The sequence below is a fragment of the Spinacia oleracea genome, chromosome 3, assembly GCF_020520425.1.
Source record: "Spinacia oleracea cultivar Varoflay chromosome 3, BTI_SOV_V1, whole genome shotgun sequence".
NCBI lineage: Eukaryota > Viridiplantae > Streptophyta > Magnoliopsida > Caryophyllales > Amaranthaceae > Spinacia > Spinacia oleracea.
The window spans coordinates 19,583,930-19,601,103 of NC_079489.1; the positions used below are offsets into that span (position 1 = coordinate 19,583,930).

At 37.4% G+C, this 17,174-nt stretch overlaps 2 protein-coding genes across 4 annotated transcripts; both read right to left on the minus strand.

The window, feature by feature from the left end:
- Positions 1-12: 12 nt before the first annotated feature.
- On the minus strand, positions 13-5,573 carry LOC110793551 (type I inositol polyphosphate 5-phosphatase 13). 2 transcript variants are annotated; one of them, XM_021998433.2, is made up of 11 exons: positions 4,361-5,517; positions 3,778-4,030; positions 2,829-3,636; positions 2,584-2,708; positions 2,355-2,439; positions 2,031-2,196; positions 1,891-1,931; positions 1,531-1,795; positions 1,321-1,444; positions 863-1,223; positions 13-781 (listed from the first exon to the last, which is right to left on the minus strand). In XM_021998433.2, the coding sequence occupies exons 1-11, from the start codon at positions 5,250-5,252 to the stop codon at positions 449-451; spliced, it is 3,453 nt and encodes a 1,150-aa protein (XP_021854125.2). In that variant the 5' UTR covers positions 5,253-5,517; the 3' UTR covers positions 13-448. The 2 variants fall into 2 exon arrangements, with proteins under 2 accessions (XP_021854125.2, XP_021854124.2); XM_021998432.2 differs by having other exon boundaries at positions 1,891-2,196; positions 4,361-5,573.
- Positions 5,574-10,103: 4,530 nt separating this feature from the next.
- Positions 10,104-16,789, minus strand: LOC110793552 (probable thiol methyltransferase 2). Of its 2 annotated transcripts, XM_021998436.2 has the most exons (9): positions 16,534-16,789; positions 15,112-15,242; positions 14,363-14,449; positions 13,077-13,177; positions 12,906-13,005; positions 12,513-12,559; positions 12,302-12,380; positions 11,751-11,834; positions 10,104-10,544 (listed from the first exon to the last, which is right to left on the minus strand). In XM_021998436.2, the coding sequence occupies exons 1-8, from the start codon at positions 16,742-16,744 to the stop codon at positions 11,781-11,783; spliced, it is 810 nt and encodes a 269-aa protein (XP_021854128.2). In that variant the 5' UTR covers positions 16,745-16,789; the 3' UTR covers positions 10,104-10,544; positions 11,751-11,780. The 2 variants fall into 2 exon arrangements, with proteins under 2 accessions (XP_021854128.2, XP_021854127.2); XM_021998435.2 differs by lacking the exon at positions 10,104-10,544 and having other exon boundaries at positions 11,461-11,834; positions 16,534-16,788.
- Between the last annotated feature and the right edge of the window lie 385 nt (positions 16,790-17,174).

The following is a 17,174-nucleotide window of genomic DNA, read 5'->3' on the forward strand; positions in this document are numbered from 1 at the left end:
GAGAATAAAACCTGATCCAAAAATGACAGTGATATTTGGTTTTATCACATCTAATAAGTATACAACATCAGAGTACAACAAAATGTTCTAACTGTAGGAAGCAAAATGGAATCACCACTATTAACAGGGTTAGTGAAGTGCAGAATTTTGCACTACCTACATTTTTGTCTTCCACTCTACACCGAAAACAATTAGATCTTCAAATTACAGTGTTTTCATATCAAAGGCAAAAAAGAAAGAAAAAAAAAGAATAAAGAATAAAAATGAATATGAATCCTACAACTGATACAAGAGGATTGACTTGAAGCTCTTTCCACGTGAAGGTATACAGAAAATTAGGTCCATGTATTTACAGAAAGATGTTAGGTGGTTTAATGTAAAAGTTGCAAACACATTTCCATGAGAAGGCTTCCATGAAAATCTAATTCTAAAAAAAATGAGTATATTATCAACCACGATCAACCATATCAGGGTTATTATCACGGCGTTGACTCTCAGAGCGGTTATTATTTCCTCTCCTATTAGCGCTGTTTGTTCTTGATTCAATGCGTAATGGCCTAGTTGAGTAGCAATGGCGTACACGTATGCGGTGTGTTTTAAACTCCATTGAGCTGCTGCATCGAATTTGAACTGACAGAACCACTTCCTTGTCTCTTGTATCTTCACTATACCAGGTTGGAGGAACAGCTTCAACAAAATCTCCCAATGTGTGGGACTCAGTATGCCGTACAGTCACATCCATGCTTTGTTCAGGGTTGATTGCCCCACATGCTGGTGTCACCTGCACAAATGAAAAGTTCAAACAATGTTTCTTCCCTTGAAAAAAATGGTGGTTACAAAAAAAATGATGATGAAACATTACCTCTAGCCAAGAAGGAAAGCCGAAGGAACCTCTGGGATTAAGATCAGTAGGTTCCCCATTGACATTGATAGTGCATTGACCTTCGCATAAAATATGATACACTACCTTTTCGTCTTTGCTTTTGTTAATGATCTGGAGAACGGAAGTTTCCTGGTTTTGAAGAGTTATGCTACCTGTGCTAACTATTGTTTCTGGTATCTCAGAAAATTCTCTAAGCAAAGTCTTAACTTCTTCACTAGTATTCATAACCTCACCAAACTCTTTCCTTCTAACTGTTCTATCTACTCTTGCTAGACGAACACTGAATTTACACCGCACAGGTTTGTGATCACTATCAATAACATCCATGCAGGCTTCATACCTGTTATAGGGAAAGGGAAACACAGAGTTAGTTACAACTTACAAGGGGAGACTCCTTTGTTTATTTTGCCTACAAGTATGTTTTTATAAGTTCATACATTTGAATCGCGGCGAGTATTGGGCAGTTCAAATTGCACTCTGAAACTGGTCCATTACGACAATCACGATATATTACTCTGTCACACCAAGCAGGAATCCGCTTCTTCTCACCAGAATCATAGCCTGGGAAAGATGTAAGATGGTGAAATGAGATGAAAACTTAGGAAAAAAAAAAACTAGAATCTCAAAAAAGTATTTACAAAGTTTACCTCCTAATCCAGCTACATGCCTTTCAAATTTGTAAGTTGGAGGAAATTTAATCATTGCCTCACGCATACCCTGGAAAACTTTGCCAGCTTTCATTTCAGCTCGAAGCTGATCCTTTTCTCTTAGCCAGTCGAAGCTTCTTTGTGAAACAAAATCTCTTGCTTCATCGTATGATATGCCAAATAGTCTATAATTAAAATCACCAAGAAACACCACCATGTCTGCTTCAGATAAATCAGTCCTTTCCTCAGAGTTACTACCGGCACCCTGCAAGCACAGTTACAACATAGAGCTTAATCAAAGGTGCATCAGGCTAAAGAAGCTGAAAACCTATACTTTAAAGATAGAGAATTATGACATACATTAGCAGTACGAAGTACTTGAGTTGCAGAAGAAGCTCCAGCTGCAAGAGAGAGGAGCAATGGGAAGCCAGAACAATAAAGCATCCAAAATAAATATATGCACAAGCCAACAACGCAATACAAAAGCAGACATCTCATACCAGCAGCAACGTTCAGTAAGTGGGATTGCCGAGAAAACACCATTGATCTAAAGATGTGATCAAAATCAGCATTTCGACGATTCACTGCTTCCAAATGCGCAGCTAAATGACAGTTTACAAAACATATTATTCTATCATGGACTCTCAATCTCAAGCCTACTCCTCCCTGCAAGTTTTGTTTTTTAATCAATGTATAAGATCAGTTACAAATACATGCAGAGTATTCCAGAAGTTTACCTTATGTATTCTAGCACAGACTTCTTACATATACCAGAACTTTGGTGTAAAATGATACATTATCATTACTGAAACAGAGTTCCATACCTTGTTACCAATTGTTCGGCCAAAACCACAAGCAACTGCTGCAACATCAAGGTCTCCAGCATGCATTCTCAAATTCTTCCTTACCCTGAAAGAGAGACATACAGATCATCATAAACATATAGAACGAGGTGTGGATGCCAACTAGCTTGGTATAGGCCGAGGGGGTTAGAAGGTACGCTGCTGATTCTAGGAGGGTCAACATTAGGATAATACAGTCATGTATATTTACCAGATAGCTATGAGCAATCCAGCGAGTTGCCGTGAGCCTACACGTTCAAAAGCTACTCCTTCATCTAAGATCCTACCAATAGCGTCTTGCCAATGTTGTCCAATGGCACTCCCTTCTAGTCCTACCTGTACGTACAGGAGAAGTTAAGAAAACATTCCAAAGATACATTTAACATTCTTAATTACTTTATGTTGTAAAACAAGACAGGCTTGAATAATGTCAGACAATAAAAAGAAGATTCTCACAGTTTCTTTTGCTGCAGACATGGCAAGGAAGCCTGCTCCCATTTCCACTTCTTGCAACCCTACCACAACAATTCCAACATCAGATACTACAGAACCTAGCCATGATTTGAGTGATTCTGGATTAGCTCTCCCTTGACCAACATTCCATGACCCCACTAAGATCTTCATACTTTCTCCTCTTGTGTATTCATCCTCTTTTGAAGACAATGCAGAGCGTATTAAATTGTCAATTGGCCCAGGAGACGTGAGGTGCCATCCACGTATACCACCATGAATTGCCATGCTGAAAACATAACCTCCACCTATAGCCATCTTTATAACAGGACTACTATGAGAAACCCACCCAGCCAAAAGATTTCCTTCAAGGTCTAATAACTGCACTACACCACTAGCATATCCAACCCATAACCGTGGACCATGGGTGCAAAAGCATAGAACAGTTGAGGGATGATGAGTGAAATCTTGGACACGGTTTCCATTTGAATCCCACTGTATAACTAAACCATGTGAACCTCCACTCCAAATCGTTCCATCAGAAGTTAATACTAGGGCCTCAGTTTTCTTGGTATCTTCATTAAATGCCCCTGTACCTCTTGTAGCTACTCTGCGTACAGCATCTGCTGCCCCCATTAAAGCATTCCTTGATCGCTGCAGAAACCCCTGTGGCTTATCTTTCTTGGATGTAGAAACAAATTTTACTTTCATCTCATCCTCTACTATCTGATCCTGTGGCACTGGCATCTCAGCTCGATTTTCAATTTGACCATCAATGTTAAACACTTTAACAAGTTCCTTGTTCCGAGCATCCCTACATAACAAACCAACTTTCAGACTTCTATGTATATTTACTATCAGGTGTCATTTTGGATTGTTCATCATCTTATCATTCTATGCTTTACATGGTGAGCTAACAGAACAATTAGAAAATAGAGGAAGGCGAAGGGCATACCATAATGAGAAGGATAGAGAAGTGGCACACCACACCCTTCCTCTGGCATGATCAGACAGCATAGCCTTAATATCTGAAGAAGAAATGTTGCATACACCATTCACAGTAACCTGGCTTCTCAAGTCCACATTCGACCTCTCAACTAGGAGGGCGGCCATGTGTTTTTCCTCTGCTGATAGAGACAGCGATTTCTCTATCGAGTCCCATGGCCAAATTTTGATCACGCCCCCTTCTCCGCCAGACCACAGGTCCCCTACAGAACAAAAAAACTCTAAGTTCATACAAGTTTGAACCATTGATATGAGATACTGCTATAACATTTCAACAATTATAACTTCCACCATTTTTCCAATTCCTTGAATCAAAAATTTAACTTGCAATCAAGAATATTGACCATCTCATTTACCCAGTTAAATCATATATAACAAATTTGATTCCCTGCAACCTTTATTACCAATCAACCCATTTTCATTCTCACTCAACCCAAAACATAAAAATTCAACACAATGTATTAGTGTATTACCATTATCAACAATATCCCAGAAATTAAATTGAAAAACAAACAAAAGATGATCCAATTTACCATAGCAAGACATGATCATGGAAAGAACAGGTCCCTTGTGAGCTTGCCAACCAAGACCTTCACGAAACGGCTGCGAATCATCAGAAGGAATCTCAGTCTGATCCATCTTCCAGGACCTAATTTTACCATCCTTATGCCCAGTCCAAACCAGTCTATTCCCATGATCAACCACCATACACATTGTAGGCGAAGTCACCGCTGACTCATAAAACGGCGACGTATCCTCATCCCCTCTTTTCCCTTTCCCACAATACCCAGCACCGGCCTCGTAGGCGTCATCAAAGTTCCAGAACCTGACCCCATTCTCCTGCCCCGCCCACAGCTGACTCTCCGTACACCCTATCGTACGCAAGAATCTCCCCACCTGCGTCTCTCTCAAGGGGTGAGGCCGGAGCTCCAATGCCGGAGGCCGTGTCGGGTGGACAGCAGACCTCGTCGGTGCCTTGAAAATCCCGGTGCCGCCGCTCGCGGTGAACTCCTGCATTGCGGGGCGTTGATCGTCTTCATCGGAGAAGGATGAAGCCCCGGTGGTAGTGGTGGGGGAAGGGAGCGAAAAGGAGTGATCGTAGCGGGGGTTGACGCCGGCGCAGGTAATATATGACGTGGAGGCGTAAGGGAAGAAGTCACCATCTTCGTCGGAGTCATTATAGAAGGGCCCACCAAGGTGGCGTTGTTGGTGGTGGTGGTTGGAGATGGCGTTAGTGATTTTGGCTTCGTCAAGGGAATGGTTTCTGAGCTGGTTGGCACGCTTGGAGCCGGCGTCATTAGATGCGGTGGCGGTGGAGATAGTGGTGGTGCCATGGCGATGCTGAGAGCTGAGAGAATGGGCTTTCCGATTAGTGGGACCATTTTGGGGGTGAGTTAATAAGACATCTCTGTCTTCGTCGTCCATTATTGGCGCGCACGCGATTGACTTTGATTGTTGTTATTTTGTTGATCACCAAAAAAAACAAAAGAAATAAAAAAAAGATGTTGTGAAAATGGAGAAAAGTGAGAGAATCTGGAGGAGAGAGAGATAAGGAAATGAGGAGGAATGGTAAGAGAGAAAGGGGAAGTTTGAAAGGGGGGAGTGGATTAGCGGGAAGAAAGGAGTTGTTAACGGACAAGAACGTTTTTAGTTCTTCAGAGACATGAGAGAGAGAACAATGTTTTTTTTTTTTTTTTTACTACCCCTTCAATACTTATACATGTATCGAGTCACCTCAAATCACATAAATGATTAATTACACGATGATAGTTGGGTTGTGTGATGTTTGACTATCAATAGAACTTTCCATACACTCATTTAAGAACGACAGATTATTGATATTGTGTTTATAAATTTTCAAAAAGATAACTTTTACCCAAATTTTTTAATTCTTTAAACTTTTATATTATGAAAAGAAAAAAAAAATTAATGAATAAACATTTAAAGGGTTAAATAGTTAATTTTACAAGGTATACAATACTAAGATTTTTATATAAGTTCAGCATAAATATAAAAAATATATGTAATAAATGGTCAACTTAAAATTAGTAAACATGATATACATTATATAATGTACTCCACACCTATTGTACACATACTATTAATGTTTTGCCATTTGTAATTTTTTCTTCTCATAAACCATTAGTTTTAAACATCTTAATTAGGGAAGTAACACCATTCTAAGTTTACATTGAGAATTGATGATATAAATGTAATCCACACAAAAAAGGGTGTGTTTTAACTTGCTAAAAAGACAAGACAAGTCAAAGAAGGTTTTATAATGGGGGGAGTTGTCGAGTTCAGAACCCAACCAAACAGGGTATCAAAATAAACTTGTCGTATATAAAAATGTTTGACTTGTGTTTACATCGTTTGGAAGAGTTGGATTTGTGGGCGCCCATAAACTTACTTCTTCAATCACTTCTTCAATCTTCATCTTCATCTTCATCTTCATCTTCATCTTCAATCACTTCTTCAATCTTCATCTTCATCTTCATCTTCATCTTCAATCACTTCTTCAATCTTCATCTTCATCTTCTTAAATCTTAATGCCTTTCAACTTACTTACCATAATCTCTGGTGGCCCCACTTACTAATTGAACAAGAGATGAGAAAGAAAAAACTGCCTTATTGCTAGATGGATTACAAAAAACTAGGATTGATTTTATCACGAAAAGGAATCTATCTTATTGAAATAATAATGTAATTCTAGGACCAATATATCTTAGTATGAATATGGAACCTTTTTTTTCCCATTTAGTGTCAATCAGCTGTATGAATGTGGATTAAGGGCATGTTGAGTGTGACAATAATATGATTACCACTTGATACCAATAGGTACACCCACCACTCTTTACCTTGATGTCAAAATATTGTCACATTTCTTAAATAGTGATAAATAGATGATGATTGGATTTGGAGTGACAAACTAGTCAAATGAATGAATGATGTGGAGGTGAGATAATAGAATTCAACCACCATTAGTACTCCGTATAAAACTTTGTTATTGTGTTGACCAAGCGTATATTGAGAGTTGGAATAATATGACAACTAATTATACATGGAAGAGATATATACCAACAACTAGAATGTGAATATGATAATATGTTAATTTGATTAATTTTGTTTATTCATTTAGGCTCTATTTTGTTCGACTTATTTTGACTAATTATTTCAAACAAAATAAGTTCAGATAAATTCAGCTAAGTTCAGTTAAGTTCAGTTATGTTCAGGTAAGTTCAGATAATATAAGTTCAGCAAAAATAAGTTTTTTACAGATATTTTCACACACAAATAATTTTATTTCAGACAAATAAGTTTTTTCAGATAAGTTCAGATAAGTTCGGTTAAGTTCATATAAGTTCAAATAATATAAGTTCAGTCAAACTAAGTCCAATAGAATGGAGCCTTAATTACACTCGTTTTTCCAAATAACTAAATCAATCAATTAATCCAAAGTAATTACAACAAACTTGTCCACACTAAAATGAAACACAATCGTTAACAATAAGTGTATTCTAACATTAACATTAAAATTACACTATGATCTGCCCATCCTAAAATTAAACTCGTCTGAATTTTGATTCCAAGTTCTCTCCTAGCCTGATATCTTGATTCCCATTCGTGAATAATGTAATTTGTCAATCTTTTCCAACTCGTTGGTATGGATGGTAACGGAAAATTGGGAGTCATATCCAATAGAATATAGTGATTACCATTTACAAATGCAAACACAATCTCTTTGGTTGACTTAGTGGCTTTATACCTGTTTTTCAATGGAAGAATGGTGAAGTTTGGAAGTAAACCGCCACGATTGCCGATACTCAAGATGACAACGAGTGCATTGAAGTGTGTAGCAAGCGGCCACAAGTCACAATCGTTAACCATCCAATGTTAACGTTTGTTAATATATATAACAAACATTAACATTATATATATATAATAACATTAACATTATATATATATATATATATATATATATATATATATATATATATATATATATATATATATATATATATATATAAAGTAGTACCTGATGAAGATCTTGTTTGTTGGGTGCTCGATGACGACGCCCCTTGTTCACAACTCCCGCGAGGACCCATGTTACACACATGTTTGATGAATCAGAGATTCCTTGTAGTGGAGTTTCTTTGTTTCCGTGGTCTCCCTCTCCTAGTTAAGTAGGGTTTCGGTTCCTCATAATCCACATTCTCGGGATGAAACTAATCGTGAACGATACTCAAAATATCTCGAACAACTGCAATATCTCGTGCTAATACGTCAAGGGATCAAAATTGCTCAACAACTTGTGCGGACTCCTCCACAAACTCAGGAATGTCCTCCCCATCTCCAATCTTCAAGGTCTTCCAAATCGATGGACAAGGTAAATATACAACCAATTCCACCTTGGACCGCCTTATATATGTTGCAATCACATGGGAGTCCATAAGTGGACAATTTAGCACAACCACACCTCTCAAAAAATTCGGTACTTAACTGTTGCATCCTCGTATGTTCTTCCAAAATAAGCTCCAAAGCATGATGGGACACACAACCAACAAGGTGTTGGTATAGATAACTCTTAAACAACGCACTATGTCGTCATCTCGAACCCTCTAATCCATTTTTAATCTCTGCGACATGATTATTGATCGAAGCATGCACTTTTCTAAAAATAATATCCAATGACCCTTGCGAACTGCCAAGCTAACTCTTCACGACAGGGTTTTGACCCTCGACCCTACAAGTCATTATGTTGCCAAAGTGAAGGACCTCATTCGTCCAAGCTAGAACAAACTTCTGCCTATGGTCGGTAAGCCGTGTGTTGTGCACATAATCGATAACGCTCTGCCATCTTGCATCCCGATCTTTCATGCTTGCAACTGCACGATCGTATTCTCCCTGAGTCGTAACCTCCATGATTCTTTTCCAAACCCCGTTCTTGAACGCGTGACCAACATCCTTGCTCGTGTTGCACAAAAATGATACATGGGCCTCCACATCATTGTTGATATGCCAAGTACATAGAAAATGTTAGAATTTGGGAATACCTCGATACCGGTCTCATAAGACGACCTCTTTGTCCGTCAAGATTGCCGAGGGAATGATGGTCTCCTCGGAGCAACTTCAACTTCTGTAACACCTATCGGTAGCTCGTTGTATTCTCGTTTTTCATAAACGCATAAGCGATTATGAAATTATGATTTTTCGGTGTCATACCAACAATCTCCAAGAAATGAAACTTGTATATGTTTGTCTTGTACGTCGAATCCAAGACAATAACCAGTGGATATGTTTGTAACACCTCCACCTTTGCAGGGTGAGCTAAGAATGTGCGGGTAATGACTTTACTCGAACGGTCACTGCATGAGACCCGGTTTATGTAGGTGTGCTCTCTCGCTAGATGCAACATTTTGTCAGGTACGTTTCTTCCTTTTGAACTGCTCGTCTAATCTTATCTTTGAAGTTTTAAATATGCCTCATGTTGGGATATTCATCTGGATGCTTGTTTTTAATGGCTACCATAATATTTTTTGGTTTATCTTGTGCATCCTTCATCTCACCAATAACTTCACTTGCACCCTGACTAAGACCGTTAACACCACGGTGACACTCGGGATATACAATCAATGTGTGGTTATGGGTGCCACGATCATGAAGCAACTCAATAACCCAATTATTTTCTTCTACTCATTGTTGTTCACTCTTAATCATAAACCGACCACCACATGCCTTACTCTTTGTGTTTGGCCGTTTTGCGGTCTCTGGATCCTATAATTGTTTTCTCTCCTTCCTCGGTCGCATTTCAAATACCGGTATATTCGACCATCTTTTCGCATCGTTTTGTACGAGCTACTTATCAAGATGAAACCAGATCCGATAGCCACTTGCTTTGCCCAATTCGCTGCGTTTTCAAAGCCATCGAATATTTCATTTATCCCAAATCGAACACTATAATCAACACCGTCGCCACCATAATCCGAAAATAGGGCTTATAATAAACCAGAATAACTTTACTTAATATGTTACGCCCACATTTATAGTGTATAACGAATTTACTTAATTATTATCGTAATTACGAAAATAACAATAGTGAATTATATGAACAACTAAAGAAAAATTAACGAAAAATAATAACCTTAAGTAAATATTAATAATATACTTAATAAAAATTAAATCAACAAATTATATTCTACAATAATTTAGGGTCCGTTCAGCATTATTGTCAGTTTTCTATTTTTTCAAAACAGAAAACTGATTTTAGTTAACAAATAATTTCTAAAATCACTAACACTCGTTTATGAAATACTTTACCCATACATTCTTAATTAACACTAATTTTTAACATTAATTCTTAATAAACGCTAATTTTAAACAATAATAATCCCTAATATGCAGTAATAATATGCCCTAATTCGACCCATACTACGTAAAAATAAAAAATAAAAAAAAAAGTTTGAATTTTATAATAAAACCCGTGCAATTATGTGCACGCTAGCCATGTCTGCCAAGCACAAGATCTGCTTGGTGGCCATGGAAGCCAAGCAATATCCGTGCGCGACTGACATGGTAACCAAGCAATAGCCGTGCGCGGCAGTGCATTAGTAAAAATAAAAATAAAAACCTTCAAATTTTATTACCACCTCCGACGATTCCATTCGATAAACGATACTGCTCCATCCGGCTTTGCTAACGCACCAGCTCCGTCCAACTCTGCAGATGCACCAGCTCCGTCAGCTCCAACGTCAAGTTCCGGCGATAAAAGGAAAGAAACACAAGTTTTCCAGCTAGATTATGTTGTAGCTAAATGAGGGACGGATTTTGACTACGTAGTTTTTTTTAAAAAGTGACCGGAATTTATGGTTTCCTGCCTGAAAACACCAAGACTGTCGGAGGGGAAAGTGGGGGGGATGGGTGCAAGTTGGGTAAAAAAAATGAAGGGAGGGGATAACACTTTATAAGGGTAAAAGTATACTTTCACTCTTAAAACACAGGCGTCGAATAGCGATAACGATACACTAATTCATTCCTTCCTTTCTTTCTAGGTATGACCCAAAATAACATTTTGTAGTTAGGGGTCACTGGAAAGGCAAAGTGATAGTTGTCATGCAAAACACAAAGTGTTGGATATCAAAATGCAGCTTACTCGTTAATACAAGAAACCTAAACTATTGAATTATATGGATATGACGAATCTATTAAATAATGGATTTCATGGATAATGATGTTATATACCTATAAATATATATGGAGGGTATGATTATGGTAATGATTAATGAAGATTACGTATTAATTAGGAGCAAAACAAAACATGATAAGGCACACACTGCATATGTCCCCCATGCAGTTACATGATCTAAGTCAACCTCCCCGGAGAGGAAACAACTTGATCTCAGATTCTGAGTTGACCTGTTTTTGCCAGAGCAAAATAACACATTCGACTAGCATCTATCTCACACCCGAGTGGCTCATAAGTTGGCCCATGGCAGTCAGGCCGATTCATCTTGGATGTACTATGTCTAGGGTGTATGTGAGCATGACAGGATTGCCTTGTACACTTGTACTTGTACTACATAGTACATATACCTAACTTTATAGAAATTGTTTATAACTTCACACAGTTCAATGATTTATAGAGAAAATGGTAATTTTATAGAAATTGTTTATAACTTCACATATACTGTAAGAATCATTTTAACCTTGTGAATAACTGAATATGACCAACATTCACCAGATAATTGTGTGAACATGATCAATATTGACCTGATAGTTTACTCAATTAGCTTCTTCTGTGCATGAAGTTCTTTCAGGCTTCAGCTTCTTATAGACATGTACATGAAAGCACTTCCTCATTTGACCTTCATGCACACCCAGACATGATTAAATCATCCACTACAAATGATGGAGCAGCAGGGGTACCTTTGTATACTTTGCAGTCTTTGATCACTTTCAGAGCGAACACACTGTCATCGTCCTTTGCCACCTGCCAACCTTCTCCCTTCCCTATAAACAAAATAACATTGTCACCAAGTCTTAGAAGATCAAGCAGATACACCAATTCCCAGCTGTCTCTAAATGGTAGGCCATAGTGCCATATGGACTTTTGGTCTTAAAACTCGTCAACTATGACTATTAACTTCCGTTGTTACATCATAGCGGACACTATAAAATGATGGATCCTACAAAATTTATTTCTTAAGATTGATCTAGACAAGTTATTTTTCAACCATTAACTCAATATAATTTTAATTTGGGGAAATTTACGGTTGAAATTCCTTACAATTAAGGATGATTGTAGAAATCAATATTCAATAAGATAGAACAAAGCGAAGTCCAAATATGCATGGAAAATGACAGAAATTTACAACCTCAATGTGCATGTTAACTTCCTATATTAATCCTGAAAATGAAGCAAACATGTCATCAAAATCTAGCACATAATCCCTGGACACATCAACTTAGCTGCATACCTTACGACGGTCCACTGCAAGTTCATTCTCGACAATAGATATGGCATGGAAACCCAGGGGATGCAACACCTCTTCATAGCTGCACGGAAGTAATAGATCAGCCAACCAACATAGCTCGAAGTGATAACTCATAGCAGAAAATATTAGCCAACAGAGAACAGGAGAAACAATTAAAACCAAAAGTTGGTTGATGAAAAGGAAAAAGAATTACTCGGCAACAGATGTTTTATATGGAGGTCCACCATCATGGTCATCAATCTGACAAAGTTTAATTATGTTATGAAATCAACTTCCAGAAACTGACTTAAAACAGTAAGCACTAAATAGACCAACAACAATAATCTCTGGACCTTCTAATATCTGACATGGAAGATGTATATTCACTCAAGGGTTTAGTGGAAACAACTTCTATGCAATTGCTAGGGTAAACGTTAATGAGTATGGTTTTCTTAGTTCTTTTCCAATTGACTTTTATGTATATGTTTAATTGTTTGTGGAATGAAACAAATTACTCGCGCAATGCCTAGCCATTTACTGTATAATGCATGCTAGAAGAACACAGCCAGAATTTGTGAAGAAAAGCATAATAGATATTGAGAACAACCGGAAACATTAATGTTATAAGCTCTCCATCTGGTTTTAAGAGATCTGCCATGCGAGTTGCCCAAGCTGACCGCATATTTGGAACAATAGCACAAAAGAATCTGCAATTACAGACCAAATTGTTTAATATACCATGTGGGAGTACAACAAAAGGAAATAAAAGGTCACTCACGTGTAATCAAATATGAGATCAAAATGTTGAGTAGGCTCCCAAGTGAAAAAATCTGCTTGCGTAAAGGAAATATAGTTTGCATTTGGGGATGAAGATGCCAGCTGATGAGACAAGTTGTCAGAGTCAGAGAACGTAGTTAGAAATACCCAAAGTAATCAGCATGGTTAAAAACCAAAGAAGGTAAATATTCCTCCCAAAAAATAAAACTCAAAAGAAGAAACCCCCTGTAATGCAAACTTTCATGGTGCTTTCAGAAAATAGAAAAGACGCTATGCTTTTACTACTTTGGAAGCTTTTGTTAGAATTTGAAAGAAAAAAATTCAGTAGTTTGAGCTGACGAGTACATATATTGAGCTCTAGGTAAAATTAAGAATCGAAGACTAGCTTGGGCCTTTTGAAGGGAGCTTGGTAATGCAGAACAAGTTTCTGCAGATTCAGACCATTTTGTCTCTAAATACTCATTTAGCATATTATAAGAGACAGGATCACTCATATTTAATCAGAGATGTAATCATAGTGTAAATCAATCTCGGGGCTCCCAATTGAAAAGCGAGCTGGAAGAAAGGAAGACTAGTTTGCACGTGGAGATGATGATGCTAGCTGGTCACACATGACATTAAGGACTTTTCTTAGGAGAAAATTGCAATTCCCAACTTTTTCATTAGTAATAAAATAGAAATGACCTCCTAAATGAGATTCACATCTACAAATCACTTAGGCAGGTCCTCTCAATTTTTCAACAAGAATGGTGCTTTGACAACTTCAGGTGTGGAGTATAATAGTTCACGATTTCACATATAAGAGGCAGAAACCACAACTTATCACTTTCCGTTCATATGCAGTGTTACGAAAATGAGATTAAACACTCGACCTAGCCAAGGATACCAAATAAAACCTACTCAAAGAGACGAAACAGGATGAATGACTGAAACACTTCCTAGTGCTAGTTTACTTGTCTGCAGTCCCATATGTGATTTGGTGTCCTGATATACAAGGCACAAGACATTATATATCTGTCTTCAACTAACATTGCTTTTCTCTTCAAAAACTTAAGAAAAGAAGCATGAGAACGCTACAAAGAAGACTGAAGGTATACAGGGACAGGCTAAGTGGAGCACCAGGAGAGAAAAGGAGTTGCTGTGAAGTGTGAAGCATAAGAAACATCTTAGCTTTGCACAGATTTTGGTCTTGTTTGATAGCAGACTTTTGTCTTTTCGTTACTTTGATTTAGAGGACAAAAAGGAAAGTTAAAGAATAAGCCACAAGAAACAAAGAAGAAAAATCACCTCTCTTGCTTTTTTTATGGCAACCTCTGATATGTCCAATCCAATAACGTAGCGCTCAGGAGATGCCAGTGTTATCACATCATAGCCCTGTAATACAAGAATACTTCTATATTTCATTTACTAAAGGAAGGCAGGAATTCATGAATGGAAACGATAGAAATTGTAGTAGCCAGAAAATCAATATTCATAAGGTCTGCCATGAAGAGGAACGTGCGATTTATATTACTAACATAAAGCAGAAACAAACGAAGGAACCATTTAACTATTGAGCAGGTATGTAGATTTAAGCATAAGCAAGTTCCTTAAACCACAGCTAAGTCTCTTGTCAAGTCAATAACAGCACTATTGTACAGATAGTGGGGACCAGAAGATCTATGTAGGATAAGTTAGCTACATCATCTAAAGGAAATAGCCAAATGCTTGTGACAAGAGCCACTGGAGCATCCTAGTTAACAAGCTAGACACATAATTATATAGAGATAGTATAAAAGGCGTGAGAGGAACAGCTAGCCAGATTGGCCCAGATGTACATCACACTGATAGAAGAAGAGCAGAAGGCAAGTCAACATTCCAAGTGCCAGAATAATGCCAGATAATGGACACTTTACTGCTTGTCTTTGGCCAAAAATTTGAGGGCAGATGAGTAGCTCATCAGCTCATGGAGACATGTAGTGACGAAAGTAGCAATGGGAAAATCATGAACGCGATCAAAATTAAATATGGAGTACCATATCAACAACGAAACTTACACTACCAGATCCAGGGACAAGAGCTCTTCCCTTAGGAAGAGAGTCTGTTTGAAGAAGGTGTTGAAGAACTGGTGTCGGTTTCCCCAAATCCCATGGTGTTAATCTTTCCTCCCAACATCTTTCCCACCCATCTGATAATAATTCACATAAAACTCAATTCTCTATAGGCTATCCAGAAAGTTAAAAAAACATTACTATAATGACTAAAATGCAAAGAGACAATAGGTATCTGAAAGTCACCATAAAAAATAAAAAGAACAGAAAATACAGCAAGATGTTAATTATAGAGCAAACGAAAAAGGCAAAGTCTTATATGGAAGACTCACATTACCATTATAAAACCGGGGTGACTTTTATTTAACCTAGATATTAGTCATATTACTTCTTATTTCTTTAGGTGGGTGAACTTTTATGTCACGATAAATTGGTTAAAACAATGTTACCCAGGACTAACTCATGCAAAACAAAAAATAAAAAAGGTCCCAAAGACATATTGATACTATAACATTTTCCTAGACTGTGATCCCAATGATTATTATCATTTTGAGACAGTTAGACCCCTTTGTCCATTTTAGATACTCCATAATCCTGGAAAATGAAGTCACATGGCCGCATATCCTTACAAGTAACTATTAATAAATTAGCATTCTATCACATTAAATCCATTACAGTAATTTTATCATCTTCATCCACTCTCCATTCCCTCAACCTAAGTGAAAATATTTGATAAATCCAATAATATTCTATTCACTCCTTTCCCCAAATTTTGCAGAAAGTGAGTTATTATAATCAAACATCCAAAGTGATTAGTATATGTATGTAAACAGAAAATGGCAATGGATATAGTAGCATGTGACAAACAAATACTTGGAAATTCACCAAATATCGATAAGGCATCCTACAATAGACACAGTCCCGTCATGGCAGTCAAGAAGGCTGCAATTAACCCAGTAACAACTTATCACACAATAAAAACTTACAAATCCAGAAAATTTTATTAAAAATGAATACACCTATAGTTCAAACAACCTTCTATTTCAAAATTAATCAACAATAGACCAATAGCATTTCACTCACACCTTTAACCTCGAAAATTCTCAATCAAACAAAAAGGATCACCTGTGGTTTCACTTTCCAAGTTTGATTTCCAGCATACAAGATTAATTGATTAATTTCACTAATGATCCCCCAAAAGAGACTAAGTTCCCTTAATCCAAACAATAATAGCAGTTAATTAATTGGTAACCCAGATTCTTCATGTTGGTTACTCGAGTAAGATAATCGGGCATTGGTATGACAAGACGCTTCATTTTGGGCTAAAAAAATGCAAAAATTCAGAAAATAATCGTGTCTAACAATTTAATTGGACTTACAAAATTAACCCGACAAACAAATTAAATCAGAAATGATTTTATAGATTACCAGAAGGATTGGAATGAAGGAATTCTTGTAATTTGTCAACGGCAGGGCTGAATTGAACTGTGCCGGGAGAAGTTTCGCCGGAATTTTTATGCGCCACCATTAGTGGTAGTGTTGCGCAATGATGACACCGAGTAAGAGGGTGGATTCTGATTGCCGATGACGGCGGAGGTGTAACGAGAAGATGGAAGAGAAAGGCTGATAGTGCGCGCATTGGGCAAATTATTTCAAAATAGGAACTACGAGAGTACGAGGGTACTCGAACATTTGTTCAACTGTTTTATTTAATTTAGGCAAATTTGTCAAAAATGACCTTTATAACTCAAATTTTGCGAGAAGATATCTTATATAATTTTTTTGTGAAATCACACCTTATGTAAATGTTTTTACGAGAAAGGACCTAAGAAAAATTTCCGACATTGACTGATCTTTTTCGGCCATTGACTTGCACGTGTGACTTAAGTTGGATAAAGACACTGATTTTCCCGAGTCTTGAATTTTCAAACTTGATTTTATTTCGATCTTTTTTTTCAACTTTAAGTTTTAAAGCTTAGAATTTTGGAGGAAAATTGGGTGTGATAGCAAAATAAAGTCACAGGTGCAAGTCAATGGCCGGAAAAGCCCAGTCAATGCCGGAAACTTAC

Coding starts and splice junctions, on each gene's coding strand:
- LOC110793551 (XM_021998432.2), bottom strand. CDS start 5,252: ATGGACGACGAAGACAGAGATGTCTTATTAACTCACCCCCAAAATGGT. Junction 1,796..1,890: donor AAGTACTTCGTACTGCTAAT/GTATGTCATAAT, acceptor CTGTGCTTGCAG/GGTGCCGGTAGTAACTCTGA. Junction 782..862: donor GCTTTCCTTCTTGGCTAGAG/GTAATGTTTCAT, acceptor TCATTTGTGCAG/GTGACACCAGCATGTGGGGC.
- LOC110793552 (XM_021998436.2), bottom strand. CDS start 16,744: ATGCGCGCACTATCAGCCTTTCTCTTCCATCTTCTCGTTACACCTCCG. Junction 14,450..15,111: donor TTGTCCCTGGATCTGGTAGT/GTAAGTTTCGTT, acceptor CTTGTATTACAG/GGCTATGATGTGATAACACT. Junction 13,006..13,076: donor GATCTCATATTTGATTACAC/GTGAGTGACCTT, acceptor CTGTAATTGCAG/ATTCTTTTGTGCTATTGTTC.